Consider the following 16582-nt stretch of genomic DNA (forward strand, 5'->3'; position numbering starts at 1 on the left):
CGATCTGGAAACAACAAGTACTCTCTTCAATTCATGGAAATGGTCTCGAGAGCTACATCGATGAATCAAAACTCTGTCTAGAGCGATTTCTTTCTAATAGATCTGGATCTGGTGAAGCAAATGGAGAAGATCGTGAAAATCCAAATTTTGTTGCATGGAAACGTCAAGATCAGCTTCTGCTCAGCTGGATCATGCCCTTAATGAGTCTTGAGATTCTAAGTCTCGTGGTAAGCTCACAAACTACTCTTGAGTTATGGAAGAATCTGGAAAAACAATTTGGATCAGAATCAATGGCTAAAAAGGTTCATCTTAAAATGCTTCTTAGTAACCTAAGAAAAAGATCCTTGTCTATGACTGAATATTTCACAAAACTTAGAACAATTTCTGATGGTCTTGCTTTGGCTGGAAGTCCTCTAAGTAACATTGATCTAATCATTGATCTTATCACTAGATTAGATCATTCCTACTATCCTGTAGTTGTTTACATTGAAGCAAATATGTTGACTATGGATCTGAGTGAAGCCTATGCTATGTTGCTGACACATGAGGCTAGACTTGAAAATAGTAAGATTGTTGACAATAAAGAAGCTAAAAGCAACTATATGGCTAATGTAGCTCAAACTGGAAATTTTCAAAAGAAAGGTAATGTAATAATCAGAATAATTGGAATAAAAATGGAGGTGGAAACTGGAATCAAAACTATGCTGGTAGAGGTGGAGGATATCAAGGTCAAGGAAGAGGTAACTGGAATGGAAATCCTAATGCTGGTAGAGGCTTTACTGGTGGTTTTAATAATGGTGGCAATTTTAACAGTGGAGGTTTCGCTGGTAACTTTAATAATAGAAACTCTAATGCTGGTGGCTTTGGCAGAGGTGGTTTTGGCGGTAATAGAAAGAACTTTGCTCAAGGAGGAGTTATGTGTCAGATTTGCTTCAGGTATAACCATACTGCTGCTGATTGTAGAGACAAGTTTAACAGAAACTTTGCTCCCAGCTTTCCAGTTCAGGGCTACCATCCAAATCAGGGACCAAAATCAGCTTACATGGCTACATCTGAGGGAGTTGCTGATCAAGGTTGGTATCTTGACAGTGGGGCTACTCACCATCTTACCAACTCAGCTCAGAACTTAACTGATGGTAAAATTTATTTTGGCACAAATGCTTTACTTGTAGGCAATGGACAAGGTCTTCAAATCACACATGTTGGTAATGCATGTTTACATACTTCTGTTGGTTCATGCATTTATCTTCATAATACCCTATGTGTTCAAAAAATTACCAAAAACCTTATAAGTGTTTCCAAGCTTCTTGTTGACAGTAACATTACAATTGAATTTACATCTGATGTCTGTTTTCTAAAGGACAAGGTGAAGGGAACACTACTGGCTCAGGGAATTGTTGAAGGAGGGCTGTATAAGCTGCTGTCATATGAAGAGTCATTTCTTCCTTTTGATTCAAAAGTCATACAACCAAGTTCTATGGTGTCAATCTTTTCTTCTCATCAAACTTGTGTTGATCCTTTGTCTGTGCAAATAAAGTTTGGTTTTCCAGTAAACTTTCATGCTTCAAGCAATGTTACAGTTAGTTGTTGTGCAAATTTTATTGAACTCGCAAGTGCACGAATCTATTGTAGTATAGATCAATGGTGACGAGTGTCGATCCCACGAAGAGGTGGATTTTAATTGTGTGTAGAATTAATTTTGTAAATGGGTAATTGGATTTGTGGTGGAAATGATTTGGAATATGCCAAAACTTAAATTGAAATGGCGAGAATAAATTCTAAAATTAAAATTGAAATGGCGAGAATAAATTGAAGAGAATTCTATTGAAATGACGTACTTGGGTATCTGGATCCGTATCAATATACATCATGGGCTAAATATTCCTTATTAATGCCAATTAAATCATGAGAGGGAAATCCACACCTCATGAACCACGCTCTAATCAATATGGTGCTAAGGGTTTATCGTGCCAAATAATAATAACCTTGTACTAGGGAGCTAGTGAAACCAGGGCGGTACTAGACAAGACTATTATTATTTGTCGACGAGAAGTCAAAACATCCACAAAAACTAGAGGGGAAAAGAAAATAAATTTACCAAATAAAGCCCATGACACATGTTGAGACTTTACCTTCAATCCAAGCTTCAAAGAAAACTAGCCACTCATAATTGAACTAGGGGCAAAATGAAAATTTATTAAAATATGTAGAAAATACAAGATGGAGAAGGAATTACAGAAAATAGAGTCCAAAAATGGATTTAGAGCTATCTAATTAGGGGGGGGGGGGGAAGGCCCCCTTTTTATAGATACATGGAGTAAATCATGGCCATCGGATTAAAAACAGTTTGGACGCTCAGGATTGCGCCACGTCATCAGTCAACAGTACGCGGTTTGACCACGCGGATGAACTGTAACACGGTTTGACCCGGGTTGAACAGTAACGCGGTTTGGTTGAAAATAATCCTGTATGATGCATGTACCGTACGCGAGATTTTTCGTCCACTGATATGCTGCCACGTCACCATCAATAGTACATAAGAATTTTAGTCCAACAGGATCGTGACACCTCATCAGTCAATGCCACATCATCGGTCAATGCCACGTCATCGATCCGTCTATGTGAACAGTGTCGTGAATAGTAACATAGACAGTACCGTACATGTGAATAGTGCCATTTTTCCTTTTATGCTCCTCCTATGGTTTTCGACCGTCCTGAGTTCAAAAGTGATGTCCGTTTTGCCGTCTGATCTCTCCTTTATTGTGAATAACTATAATGCCCCTAAAATACATAAAATACTTAATTAAAATAAAACACATGTAATTAAATCACAAGAAAGTTAAATACATAAAAGTAAGGGTTGTTAGTAAGACTTGAAATGTAAAATGACGATTTTCTCTTTTATAAATATGCATTTTCTAACACTCAATATTAGTCTTTTACATAATAGACTTGGTCATCCAAGTAAGCATGTTGTTCAAACTCTTTTGAGAAACAGTTGTATCAACATTTCTTCTGATAATAAGCAAAAGCTTGAATTCTGTAATGCTTGTCAACTTGGTAAACTACATCAATTTCATTTTTCAGCAACTGAAATCAAATCGAAAAATCCTCTTGAGTTAATCCATACAGACCTCTGGGGACCAGCCTCTGTACTTTCTATGGAAGGTTATAAGTATTACATCTATTTTGTTGATGACTGTACTAGGTACTGCTGGATCTTTCCTCTTGTGCTAAAATCAGATGCCTTAGGTACCTTCAAAAACTTCAAAGCCCTGGTAGAAAAACAATTTAGTCTACCTATTAAAGCATTACAATCTGAAATTGGGGGAGAGTTTAAAGCCTTTACCTCTTTTCTTCACCAAGAAGGTATCCAACTTAGGCACAGCTGCACTCACACACATCATCAAAATGGTGTGGTTGAGAGGAAGCATAGATATATTGTTGAAATAGGGTTAACCCTTCTTGCTCAAGCTCATATGCCTGTCACTTTCTGGTGGGAAGCCTTTCACACAGCCTTTTATCTCATTAACCGAATGCCAACCATAGTTTTAAACAATCAATCACCTTATCAAAAGTTGTTTCAGCAGTTGCCAAATTATGATTTCCTTAGAGTGTTTGGCAGTGCTTGCTATCCTTTACTTAAACCATATAATCAACACAAACTTGATTTTCATTCTCAAAAGTGTTTGTTTATAGGTTATAGTCCCCTTCACAAGGGTTACAAATGTTTGGATAAAACAGGGAGAGTATTCATTGCTATTCATGTTAAATTCAATGAACATGAATTTCCTTATTTCAAATTGTTTCCTTCTTCTAGCTCTTTATCAGAGTCAGTCCAAATTCCTTCTCCTTCATTCTATATTCTTCATGACAGTAGCTCAATACAGCAATCTCCATCATCATCATCAGTTCCAGCAGTGCAACCATCTCCAAATTCTTTTTCCTTGCCCCAAATAAACACTTTTTCTTCACCTATCTCCTCAAATGGTCACTCTCATGCATCTATCCAAAATTCATCAGTAGCATCTCCTCAACCATCCTTATCAATAGTTCATACTCATCTAATGCTTACAAGAGCCAAAGCAAGAATTTTCAAACCCAAAACCTACCTTACAGCTACTCAAGACATTGAACCAACTAGTGTCAAAGTAGCCTTAGCAAATCCAAAATAGTCTATGGCCATGACAGAAGAGTTTCATGCCTTGAAGAATAATAAAACCTGGAGTCTTGTGCCAGCTGACTTAGCCACCAAAATTGTTGGAAATAAATGGGTGTTTAGAGTTAAGTATAACCCAGATGGAAGTATTTCTAAGTATAAGGCACGATTAGTTGCAAAAGGTTTTCATCAAACCTATGGTGTGGATTTCTTTGAGACTTTCAGCCCTGTTGTAAAGCCTTGTACCATTAGAATTATTCTGCGCCTTGCTGTGATGAATCATTGGACCATAAGGCAGCTGGATGTAAATAATGCATTTCTGAAAGGTGTACTAAATGAAGAAGTCTTCATGCATCAGCCTGAGGGGTTTCTTGATCCTCAACATCCAACTTATATTTGTAAGTTAAATAAGGCCTTGTATGGTCTTAAGCAAGCACCTCGTGCTTGGTATGATAGATTAAAGGGTTCTCTATTACAGTGGGGTTTTCGGACTTCTAGATCAGATACTTCTCTGTTTCTTAAGCACACTGGTTCAGATGTTTTAGTTATTCTCATCTATGTAGATGATATCCTAGTAACTGGCTCTAGCAGTGCACAAATAGAGGGAATTATTACACTGCTTGGTTCTGAGTTTGCTCTTAAAAACTTGGGTGACTTCAACTATTTCCTTGGGTTAGAGGTTACTCCATCGAGTGCTGGTTACATCTTTCACAAACTAAGTATATTGGAGACATCTTACAGAAGGCTCATATGCTTGATAGCAAAGGCTGTAATACTTCAATGAGTGTTGCTGATAAATTGTATAAAGATAAGGGTACTTTGTTTGAGAATCCTTCTCTTTACAGAAGTGTTATTGGATCTCTTCAGTATGTAACCCTGACAAGGCCTGATATAGCCTTTACTGTAAACAAGCTAAGTCAGTTCATAGCTGCTCCTACTGTGCTTCACTGGCAAGCTTGTAAAAGGGTTCTGAGGTATCTCCAGTGTACAGCTGATTATGGGATTCAATTTTATAATTCAAAATCTCTTTCTCTCACAGCCTTCTCAGATGCAGACTGGGGTTCTGACCCTAATGACAGAAGATCTGTTGGTGGCTACTGCATTTTTCTTAGGTCCAATCTTGTGTCCTGGTCATCCAAGAAACAAAATGTTGTTTCTCGGTCTTTAGCTAAGTCAGAATATAAGGCATTAGCCTTGACATCTTCAGAAGTGCTATGGATTCATATCTGTTGTAGGAACTCAAAGTGCAGCTCAACAACACACCTGTTTTGTACTGTGATAATGAAAGTGCAGAAGCTCTGGCAAGTAACCCCAAATACCATTCACGAACCAAACACATTGAGCTAGACTTACACTTTGTGAGAGAGCACATTGTCAAGAAGGAATTTGCTGTTGAACATGTATCAAGCTCAGATCAGTTGGCAGATGTCCTTACTAAACCACTTAGCTTTGATCATTTTGCTTATATGAGAGCTAAGCTCAATGTCTGTCCCAGACCTTGAGCTTAAAGGGGAATGTTAAGAATAAATCCTGATGTCCATGTCAGTAGCTGAGTCAGCAGCCACGTCAGCTTTCAGTTACTTATGCCAAAACAGTTTTCAGAGTTTGTTAATGTTTTCCCTTTAATAATTTGTTATAGGTTGTTAGGTTGATTCACATGCATCTGTGCTGTAGAATCTTCCAGACTTGTGTATATAAAGTTTTGTAATCCATCATTTCATTTACATATTAATAATAATGAATTCAGTCTGAAATATTTTCTCTCTGTAGTTTAAGAAAGTTTCCTGTCAACCAAACACTTTATAATCTTCAACTTGGTATCAGAACCAATTGGAAAACAAGAAATATACTAAGAACAAAACTTATATATATTAAAATGAACATCAACTTTACAAGAAAATTGCGTGTAACCTCATTCATTCTTAGCAAATTCTTCTGTTCCCTTCTGAAAATAAATAGCGCAAGAGTTGATATCGAGATCAAAATCTTGTCTTGTAAAATAGAGAATCCAAAAAGATAAAAATAATTTTATTCTTATTCCAAAATCCAAAATAGACAAAAACTAAAAGAAATTAAAATTTATTAATGACTTTATTTTATAATAGTGAATTTTCATAAACAACAAAACTAATTAAAAAAAAAACCTTTTACTTGCAGAGGAAGAAAATGGGTCGTTAACTTAGGGTTAGACAGAGAACTGTCTTGGTGCCAAAGTCTTTCGAGTTCTAATGACTACCGTATCTCCCCTTTATCAGTTTTAACCACGTTTTTTTCTCAATTCCCACTTCACGCAGGAAAAGAATTACATTTACCTAATCACTAACTCTCAACTCTCTTCCAACAAAATCTCTTTGAAATTCTACAACTGTACTGTCTTCTTCTTCATAATTCGTTCTGATTGAAACCCAATAAGAATAATTTCTAGCAGCATTCATTCAATTTAGGGCTTCTCATGTAAGAAAAACAATACACAGTGAGATAACAATTTAAATTGTAGCCAATTTAAACAACAATGTAAACCAGTAATCGGAAACAAGAAATGAATAACAGAAGAGAAAAGAAACCGAATGAGAAATATAAACCCGAGGCCTGCACAAGATAGTTTCCTTAAAACAGATTTACCACCTCTTGTAGTGCTTAAGGTCTGCTGGTATCTGTTTCCCAGGATACAACGGGCACGAATTTCCAGCTAAGCACAGGCTGGAAATTCTGGCGAACCACAACAGCGAACTCGATCAAAGAAAACAGACGACAAAGATGGAGGAAGGAAAACGAGTGTGCTGGTTTTGGGAAATTTACAGTAATAACCAAAAACGTTTTGATTTTTTTCATCTTAACCCCCCAAAAATATTTTTATCAACATTAGCCATAAAACAACCTTTGAGACCAAAATACCCTTCTCCTTCATCTCTCCCCCAACACTCCCTTTCACTCATCTCTCCCAAACCGATCCAACTCCCATCATCGGTGGCAACATCAACCCTCGTCGGCGGCGGCTCCATCTCTCACCGGCATCCGATCTACGATCTACAACCTTCAACAAAACCTAGGTTAGTCATTTTTCTTATTTTCATTAATTTAAAATGAAATTTTAAAATAATAATAGTTATAGTTTGAGAATAATGTTGATGGTGGTGGTGGTGTTTGTGGTGGTTGGTGGTGTTTGGGAGTATTGTTTTTCGATTTTGGAGTATTGTGCATTAATTCTGGTGTGACAGGCGAGCCTGTGGCACCAAAAATTAGAGTGGCCTTTTTTTTAAACGAGTCAATTTTTTTTTCCTGTAAATGTAATGTAATAATTTTATAAATATTACAGATACATAGCAAAATCAGAATCACTGGATATCGAAGTAGGCAAGATGTATTTTCGTTATGCCAATCACTTTCCTAGTCGAATTTCGAGCATGTGTAAGTTATCTTCGGTCGTAAAAGCCATCGAGGAAAAATTAACAAAGCGACAGTTGAGTATGTTCAAAAAGGATATATTTGGGCATTTCTTGGAGTGTCGAAGTTTTCCATTTAGTGGGGTAATTTTGCACAATCTTTTACTGAGGCAAGTGGCCCATGAAGAAGATAGCCGTGAGGATCAGTTATGGTTTCAAATTGGTGAGTATTTGATTCGCTTGTCAATTGTCGAATGGTTTTTGGTTACTGGACTTTCATTTGGTGTTGATACCAATAAAAAAATGATGAAATGGAGCAGAGGCTACGGAATACGTATTTTGGTGGTGTGCATCGTAAGATTAATGTGAACGAATTCGATGCAGTATTTAAGAAGTTAAAATTCAAGGAAATGGACGATATAGACGCATTAAAGATTGCGCTGTTTTATTTTGCGGACAAAGTACTAAATGCAAGAAAAAATCACTGTCAAATCAATTTCGATTGGCTTCACCAAGTTGATGATATACAGTACTTTCGAAAGCGTCCATGGGGTCTATTGTCATGGGAAATGATTTACGAGAGTCTTGACAATGCACTGTTCGAGAAAGACGAGAAATTTAAGAAGACTCGGTTGAAAAATCCAGATTATAATATTGAAAAATACAATCTTTACGGCTTTACGTTCGGGGTTCAGGTGCATTTTTTTGTTTATTAATAAGTTTTATAGTATTAAATATTTGATAGTTGTTTTATTTGATTTTTCACTTTGGTTGTTGTAGGCTTGGATTTACGAAGCAATCGGAGGGTTGCCATCAACATAGGTCGTCAAAACGAAGAAGAAGATTCCCCGCATTCTGCAATGGAAGCCCATGGCGTCTTCGAGATTTAACCAACGAATAACACACAAAATACCACTAACTTCCAGTCGACGCAATGAGATTCTTACATCGCTTACGATTATGGCCCAATTCATGACACCGCCCGCATCTTACAGTCCACCGGTTAATGTCCTCGCCAGCCAAGGTATTCTGAGCTCTTTACGACGGCCAGGTGGTGGTGCCTCAACTGGTGGGTATACTTGCATCTCCTGAATTTCATCTGGAACTTCCCAATCAGCCACATCACCAACTGGCTCCACTGGTTGTGCATAAGCCATCGCCAACGATTCTGTAGTGTAAAAGTCCGAGCAAAGGTTAATAAAATCCACCCGGTGTGTTAGACACGCTGCAATTGCATGAGCACACACAAGCTGATCAAGCTGAAACACTCTGCAGGAGCAAGTTCTCTTTTGCAAGTCAACCAAACCTTCCTTAAGCCCACCACCTATAACTTAAAATCGATGCGGAGACACCGGCCGAACTATCATTCTTTCAACTATAGTTCTCCTCTTAGTGACTATTTCATCCGCCCATGTTGTTAGCCGAGTAGTCATAGATTCAGCCACAATTTTTCTATCATAAAACCATTGCTGCAATGTTTTCCTAAAGTGATCAACAAGGTGAGTAACATGAAATTTTCGAGGTTCCCTCATGAAAGAATTAACACTCTCTGCGATGTTGGTGGTAAGTATGCTGTACCTCCTACCTTCAAACTGAGACCTTGCCCAATTACACGTACCGACATTATTTTCTAGGTAATCAGCCGCACCCGAGTGGATCATCCACAACCATTCAAATTGTCTCTTAAATTCCTTGTGGCCATATGCTTTTGCTGCATTAATAAAGCAGGCTCAAATTGATCCCAAAAAGCTTTTGACATTCTAAACTGTGACTTAATGTTACCTTTCACGTGGTAAAAACAAACGCCGTGAGTTGCATTGTGAAATACTTTAAGAACGGCTCTCCTTATGGTAGTGCATCGATCAGATATAATTACCAACTCAGGTCTATCTCCAATCACTCCATGTAACTTCATCATAAACCATTCCCAAGCATAATTGTTTTCTGAATCCATGATCCCAATGGCTAACGGATACAATTGATTGTTAACATCAAGACATGTTGCCACGAACATGCTTCCACGATATAGTCCCTTCAGATGAGTACCATCTACAGCAATGACAGGTCGAATGTACTGCATAAACCTCTTGATGGAAGATCCGAGTGCTACAAAATAATACAAGAAATTACCATCTCCATCCTGCTCGAGGTGAGTGATTGTACCCTCATTCGCTGTAGTTAGTATGTGAGAGTATTTAGGGAGCAAGTTGTATGACTCTGCAGGGTTGCCTCGAACTATTTTAAGACCAACTTCTCTCGCCTGATATGCCTGCTGGTATGTTAACTGAACATCGTATTCCTGTTGCATATCTGCTCTTATGTCATTGGGAGTATAAATTCTCTTATCTTGAATATATTTTTCTGCGATAATATGACCGACAACCCGGCTCCTTACTTGATGACGTCCATCAACCAATACCTCATTATGACAAGTGTGTACATTATCAATTCTCTTCACCATCTAAGGAACATTTTGCTCGTTCGAACATCTAGTTGCTCGAATACGCCATTTACATGATTCTGAACAACAGTGAGCCTCGAAATGTGTCGTAGTAGACCGTGCAATCTTGAAATCAAACTTATCTCTAAAGGCCACCTTGCGTAGTTGTAATATAAACTCATTCTTCTCAGCAAATAGCTTACCCACATTGATATCATCTGAGTCACAAGTGCTAACAAAGCTTGGAGCAACCATGTTTGAAGGCAAAGTTGGAGCAAGACTTGTAAGGGGGTCAATTCTCCTTCTCGATCGAACCATAGAAGGAATAGGTCTATTGCCTCTGTTATTCACAGGAGTATTGTCTTCACACTCATCCTCATGTTGAAACGACGGAACATTCGAAGGACCGGCTCCTCCATCATCACCATCATTATTGAAATGAGTGCCCCCCCTCGTATTATTAGAAGGTTCTGCACAAACATTATCCCCCTCTGTCTCATTATGAAAATCATCATTGTCTCAAAAATCATTGTTGTGATACGGAGAATACCGTTGCTCCAACGACATCGTTATTGGAAATACCGTTGCTCCAACATCCTGTAACGTAACGCCATTATCATCAATGTTGTCATAATTGTCATGGATTGGAGAGTAATATTGCTGCAGCGATATTGTACTTGGCAACACCTCTTCATCATTATCGGGGCCAGACATAGTTGCTCTAAACGAAGTTTCTGTATCGACATATGGCTCAATACCTTCGCTCAGAACTCGAGGTGATGTGGTCACGAATATAGGAATGCATCCAAAATTAGCTACTTCGGATGCCATATGCAACACAACCCTCACCATTTCATCATCACATATATCTATGGGCAGTGCACATATACGATATAATGTGTTACTAGACCTCAAAGTTGTCTTCATTGTTATACTATATTCATTAGGGTTTATTTGTAACACCTCGTATACTCTTGCCAATAACTGATCAAACAGATAATTTTTCCCAGCAAAAAAAGCTCGATTTTTACCATTCACATACTCCATACGACCATCTTCTAATGTCTCCCACCAACCATCGTAACACAATCCAAGTACAACTGAATCCATTAAGCCTGAAATTATAAAAAAAAAAATTATTTGAGCCCTATCAAAATAATACAGTTTTAATGAATCTACAAGGGTTGGTGCGACAGGGTGCCTGTCGCCCGAAGCTTGGTGCGATAGGGTGCCTGTCGCACCAAAACTTGGTGCGACAGGCACCCTGTCGCCAGATTCACCCCCCGACTCAGTTCAGCAAGTTCAGAAAATAACTCATACCACTAAGTTATGTCGATTAGTGTTGGATCCGGATAGATTATGATTAGATTTCACTTTTACCGTTGTCTTTTGCCGTCGCCGTTGGCTGATGATTCAAGAGTGGAAAGCTGTGTTTGGTTTGACGATATGGGTGAAACAATGTTGCTTTTGGTCTGTAAAGAAGGGTAATTTGGGGAGAAAAGCTCGTGTTTGGCTAATGTTGATAGAAAAAATTTGAGAGGGTTAATTGTGAAAATAACAAAATATTTATGGTTATTTTCGTAAATTTCCCACTGGTTTTTTGAGTGTGTCAAAAACAAAAGAGGAGGTGCCTTTTTATAGTCATATGAGGATGTAATAGCTGCTTTGTATTCAATATGTTTTATTTAATTGTTATAACAGCCAAATCAATTCAATGAATTGATTTCAAAATTGAATTAAAAAAAAACGTGCATTATAAGTCTCATTTCCTTTCAAATTTCTAACTTCAAGGGTGAACTTTGAGAGACAATTTCTCATTCACCCAAACACCATTTTGAAAAAATAAGATTATACTTTTGAAGTATCAACGGAGTAGAATCCGAACCTCACAATATTTTCCACTTTCATTAAGTGGAACCCACTCAAAATGTGCCCTCAAAATAGCATGTTATGCTATTTTTTCATCATCTTATTCTTTGTTCTTTGAATCTTTCAAAATCCTTTTTTGCAACTCTTCAAAACCCTCTCCAGGCAAACAATCAAAACGCACAAAATGGGTGCATACAGTTGCAAAGAGTGCGTTGGCAAGACAAAATTCGTTATCAAGAGAAAATGTGGTGGGTTTGTTGGTGGTGTGGGTTCTTGTTCTTTCAGAGCAGTCTTTGTCATGCGCACACACTACTGTTCGGGGCAGCAGATGCATTTTTTGCAGCCAAGCCATGAATGATTCATTTGGATTATCTTTTGATTATATGCTGCGAGGATTAAGATACAGCGAACAAGAAGTTTTGAGTCTGATGAAAAGAAACACAAAGGCTTTGTTGAGGAAAGGAAGCTCCAACTTGTACTAAATTTAGACCATACGCTGCTCCACTGTCGAAATATTAAAAGCCTGTCATCCGGTGAGAAATATTTGAAGAAGCAAATTCATTCTTTCATTGGCAGTTTATTCCAGATGGCCAATGATAAGTTGGTGAAGTTGAGGCCATTTGTCCGCACTTTTCTTGAACAAGCCAGTAGCTTGGTTGATATATATTTATGCACGATGAGTACCCGATGTTACGCTGAGGCAGCTGTCAAGCTACTGGACCTAGATTCCAAATACTTCAGTTCCCGGATCATTGCTCGAGAAGATTTCAACGGAAAAGATAGGAAGAATCCGGACTTAGTGCGTGGCCAAGAGAGGGGCATTGTTATTCTTGATGACACTGAGAGTGTGTGGAGTGATCACACTGAGAACTTGATAGTTCTGGGAAAATATGTCTACTTTAGGGATAAAGAATTGAACGGCGATCACAAATCTTATTCTGAGACATTGACTGATGAAAGTGAGAATGAAGAGGCATTGGCAAACGTTCTGAGAGTTCTGAAAACAATACATCGGTTGTTCTTTGACAGTGTCTGCGGAGATGTTCGGACTTACTTGCCGAAAGTTCGTAGTGAATTCTCAAGGGATGTTCTTTATTTTTCAGCGATTTTTAGGGTTTTATACGAAGCAGTTGAAGGGCAGAGGAGAGGGGAGCCACGTGCACAATAGTAATTTAACTCCTCAGTTACGCATTTGGTCTCTACGGAACCTGAGGATTGTTTATGGGCAGAGCAAGATGAGAAGTTCTTGGTAAAAGAGAAGAAGTTCTTGGTACATCTAAGGTGGATAGATGCTTATTATTTCCTCTGGCGTAGGCAACCTGAAGATGACTATCTCCCATGATCATTGAAAAATCTTCAGTTCCACAGTTTAAGCCATTCTTTGATTCATTTGTGTATAATGTAATACTTTTACTGAATTTACCACTCATGGCTCTTTATTGTACTTCTTTAAATTAATGTTATGCATTGAACTCAACGAGTTTCAGTATTGTTTAGTCCATTGTTATTCAGTGAATATACAATTTTCAAGTTCTTCTCCTGTTGTAACTCACCAATTAATTGGAAGCTGTGATAGTGTATCTGATGATTATAGTAGAAGTAGTTTATTGCGATCGCATAAATATTTGCAATAATTCTCTGTTTGGCCACCTTGATAGTGTTTCTGATGAGTTAAGTATCCTAATAGCATTGAAGCTTTTAGATGCCATCAGGCTCTGTAATCATTAGTTCTCAGACCCAGAACTTTTAAACCATATCTCACTCTCAAAATTTTGAAAGACTAAAGCTTAATTGTATCCTGCAATTTCTTTTTCCAATCAACTTATATAAAGCCTGATTTCAACTATTCTGTCTACATTTACCCTGTTCACATTTTATTTCACGGAGCTTGTTTTACAAATACGACAGCCATTGTCAAGAACAATGAGCAGAGCCTAATTTTGAAATCATCACGGGTGTGATCCTGGTAAAACGACAATCCGGTAGAGGCTGATTGTGTGCATAATAAAGAGAATGGACTGTCAAAAGGTGTGACTGTGCAGCTATGAAGCTTCAGGAACAAACTCTTCTAAGTTGTGCAAGGCATTGTTTAAATGTTGAAGGAGAAGAAGGTCCTTATGATATTAAGCAGAAATTTCAACAATATTCCATCATCTGTTGACTGTTATAACCGTTAGATGATATTGTGCAAGAATAAAGTTGTATATGTGATAGATGAACTCTGAAGAAGATGTAGCCTTTTAAGTACATTGAAATGCAATATTGTTTCTTTACAAGGTTCTATTGTTTTCTTGGTATTCTCTTACATGATTTTCTTTTATTTGGAGGCTCCATGTTCTTTATTGTCTAGGGTTTATTAGATTTTCAGCTAAATTATCACATGTTAGCCTCCTTGAAGTTTGATTTACATGCTCTTAATGAAAGTGTAATTCCCAAGCCAGATAGAGGATTCCAGACTCCAGGTTTTGGACAAATTTTAACAGCACATTGCAGCTGCACCGAGGCAAGCGCAACCACAGGTCACCACAGCAACATTGTTATACATAAGTCACCAAAGGTGCACCATAGCATTACAGATTATGGCTTAGAAAAATGATGCATGCAGGTTTCGATCAGAAAGTAAACTGCACTAACACAAACCCTCTTTGTTCAATCCCAAATTGAGAAAACTTATAATGCGGCATAATACATTAGAAGAACAGATGATCTTGTAACAGATTTTAAATGTCAAAAGGTCAGAATACAGGACAATGCATCCACTAGCGAAATAAGATTAAGAATGTAGCAATTGGAAAACAGAATTACTGAAAACAACAATTAGCTATACCTTCACAAAAATGAAGTTATGTGAGACTACAAATGGATCCCTAATCTTTAGTTCCTAATCTTTGGTTTGAAGTCACAATTAAGGATAAAATGTACACTTTTATGTAAAACATGTTGTAACTGCAAACTATAAAGTTGGATGAAAAACACTTCTGTTTGCGTTTCCAGTTAACGAATACTGGTAATCACTGGCAACTCATGCATATTAAATAACTTCAGATATTTATTGATTGATCTTATTAGCAGGATAATTAAAATTGGTATCATTAATGACAGTCATTGAAGGCTGAACTCCAAGCTGGCCAAGTGATTATAGGAGGTGAAGATATAATAAACCCTTTGATAATTAAGAACATGAAAATCTAAGTACTGCTAATAATTGGAGAACATAATAATACCATACCAAGAAAATTATAATACCTTCTAAAGATATATTGCAGTTCAAAATTTCAATGTAATCTTCATATCTCATCTATCCTATACACAATTTTTTTCTAGCTCAATGTCATCAACGTTTCTTGTATCTGAAGAGTGTTCACTATAATCTTTCTTCACCTCCTTGTTATCCTTCAAGCTTGACCAAAGCAAAACACAAATCAGAATTGTTCTTCCTGAAACTCCATAGCTGCACTTCCGAACCCAACTCAAGTCCATTATCTTTATCATCCACAACCAAAGCATGCCACGTATTCATGAGATTATAAGTGTAATTATCACCCATCCTCCACTTCTTCAACGTCAAAGGAACATTGTGTTTAAGAGAAGGAGGAATCATGAAGACCTCTATGCCTTCTTTTGCATTAAGAATGCCCTTCTCCTTTGGATTGAGAAAGTTATCATCTCTTACTTTGGTCGGTGGTATTGACAGGCGATTATTATTACTCCTTAAATCACATTCTGTGATTTTTTTCTGCATCACCAACACTAAATCGGTACCATTCTCCTCCCGGATACGATTCTCGAATGATTCAGGCATATCAGCAACTACGCTTTCTTCTTGATTCACGTTCTTGTTTCCCTTCTCCCTCTGCTTTCTGGGCTTTCTGATCTCTTTTTCATCATCTTTGTCGCCTCTGTCATTAGTCTGGTCAAAGCACCTCTTCAGAGCAATCTTCTTGTTGTTTATTTTAAGTATTAATGACGGCATTCTACTTCTAGTCAAGTTTTCAGAAACAGAACCTCTTCCTCTTTTGGGTATATATGTCAAACCCCAGATTGTCAAATTTCTTCTTTTGTGCCATTTGTTTCTCAACAAGCTGTTGAACAATGATCCTCGTAACTAAACTCATTTTTAAGGACTCATCACCATCGGCAGCTTCCTCTGCCGCCTTCAAAATTCTGTCGAAAGATCCACCATCATAATTCAATTCCCACTTCATCTTTTTCTCTTCCAAATAAATTCTTTCTTCAGAAATTCAAGGAATAAAAAGTACAGAGAAATAAAGCAGGAAAAAGAACAAAGAACAGCAACTTCAGAAAGCTCTCCAAGTGCTTGGACCAGAAGATGATTATGCGAATAAAATGATGCTTTTAATTCCTAAGTGAGGTGGGTTTCCCAAAATTCAAAAAACAGAGAAACAAAACAGGAAACTAGCGAATTGAAGAACACAGAGCAGAACAGAAGAGTGAGGATGTAAATATATAATAATCCTGAGAGAAGCCGGTTTCCTAATTAAAATCGGTTTAACACAGAAATTAGCTTCCTAAATTGATAGGAAAAAGATGATTAAAAATAAATAAATAAATAAACGCGGTTAAATCAATCAACCGCAATGCCAAACCGTTAAGCCCAAGATTTTGACGCGGCAAGACAGTTCTTTTTCCTAACACCTAACCCTAAGCCTAACGGTCAAAACTTCAAATTTTGATTTACCAATTTCGATTAATTTAACGTTTTTACTTTTT

The 16582-nt window shown here is 37.5% G+C and overlaps 2 protein-coding genes across 2 annotated transcripts; one reads left to right on the plus strand and one right to left on the minus strand.

The window, feature by feature from the left end:
• The first annotated feature begins 12437 nt into the window (after positions 1-12437).
• On the plus strand, positions 12438-13019 carry LOC127899276 (RNA polymerase II C-terminal domain phosphatase-like 4). Its single transcript, XM_052432621.1, has one exon. The coding sequence runs from the start codon at positions 12438-12440 to the stop codon at positions 13017-13019; it is 582 nt and encodes a 193-aa protein (XP_052288581.1).
• A 2220-nt stretch (positions 13020-15239) lies between these two features.
• On the minus strand, positions 15240-15824 carry LOC127899277 (B3 domain-containing protein At2g32645-like). The gene has a single exon (XM_052432622.1). It carries the CDS (start codon positions 15822-15824, stop codon positions 15240-15242), a length of 585 nt encoding a protein of 194 aa, XP_052288582.1.
• Positions 15825-16582: the final 758 nt, after the last annotated feature.

Source organism: Citrus sinensis, chromosome 8 (assembly GCF_022201045.2).
Source record: "Citrus sinensis cultivar Valencia sweet orange chromosome 8, DVS_A1.0, whole genome shotgun sequence".
Taxonomy (NCBI): domain Eukaryota; kingdom Viridiplantae; phylum Streptophyta; class Magnoliopsida; order Sapindales; family Rutaceae; genus Citrus; species Citrus sinensis.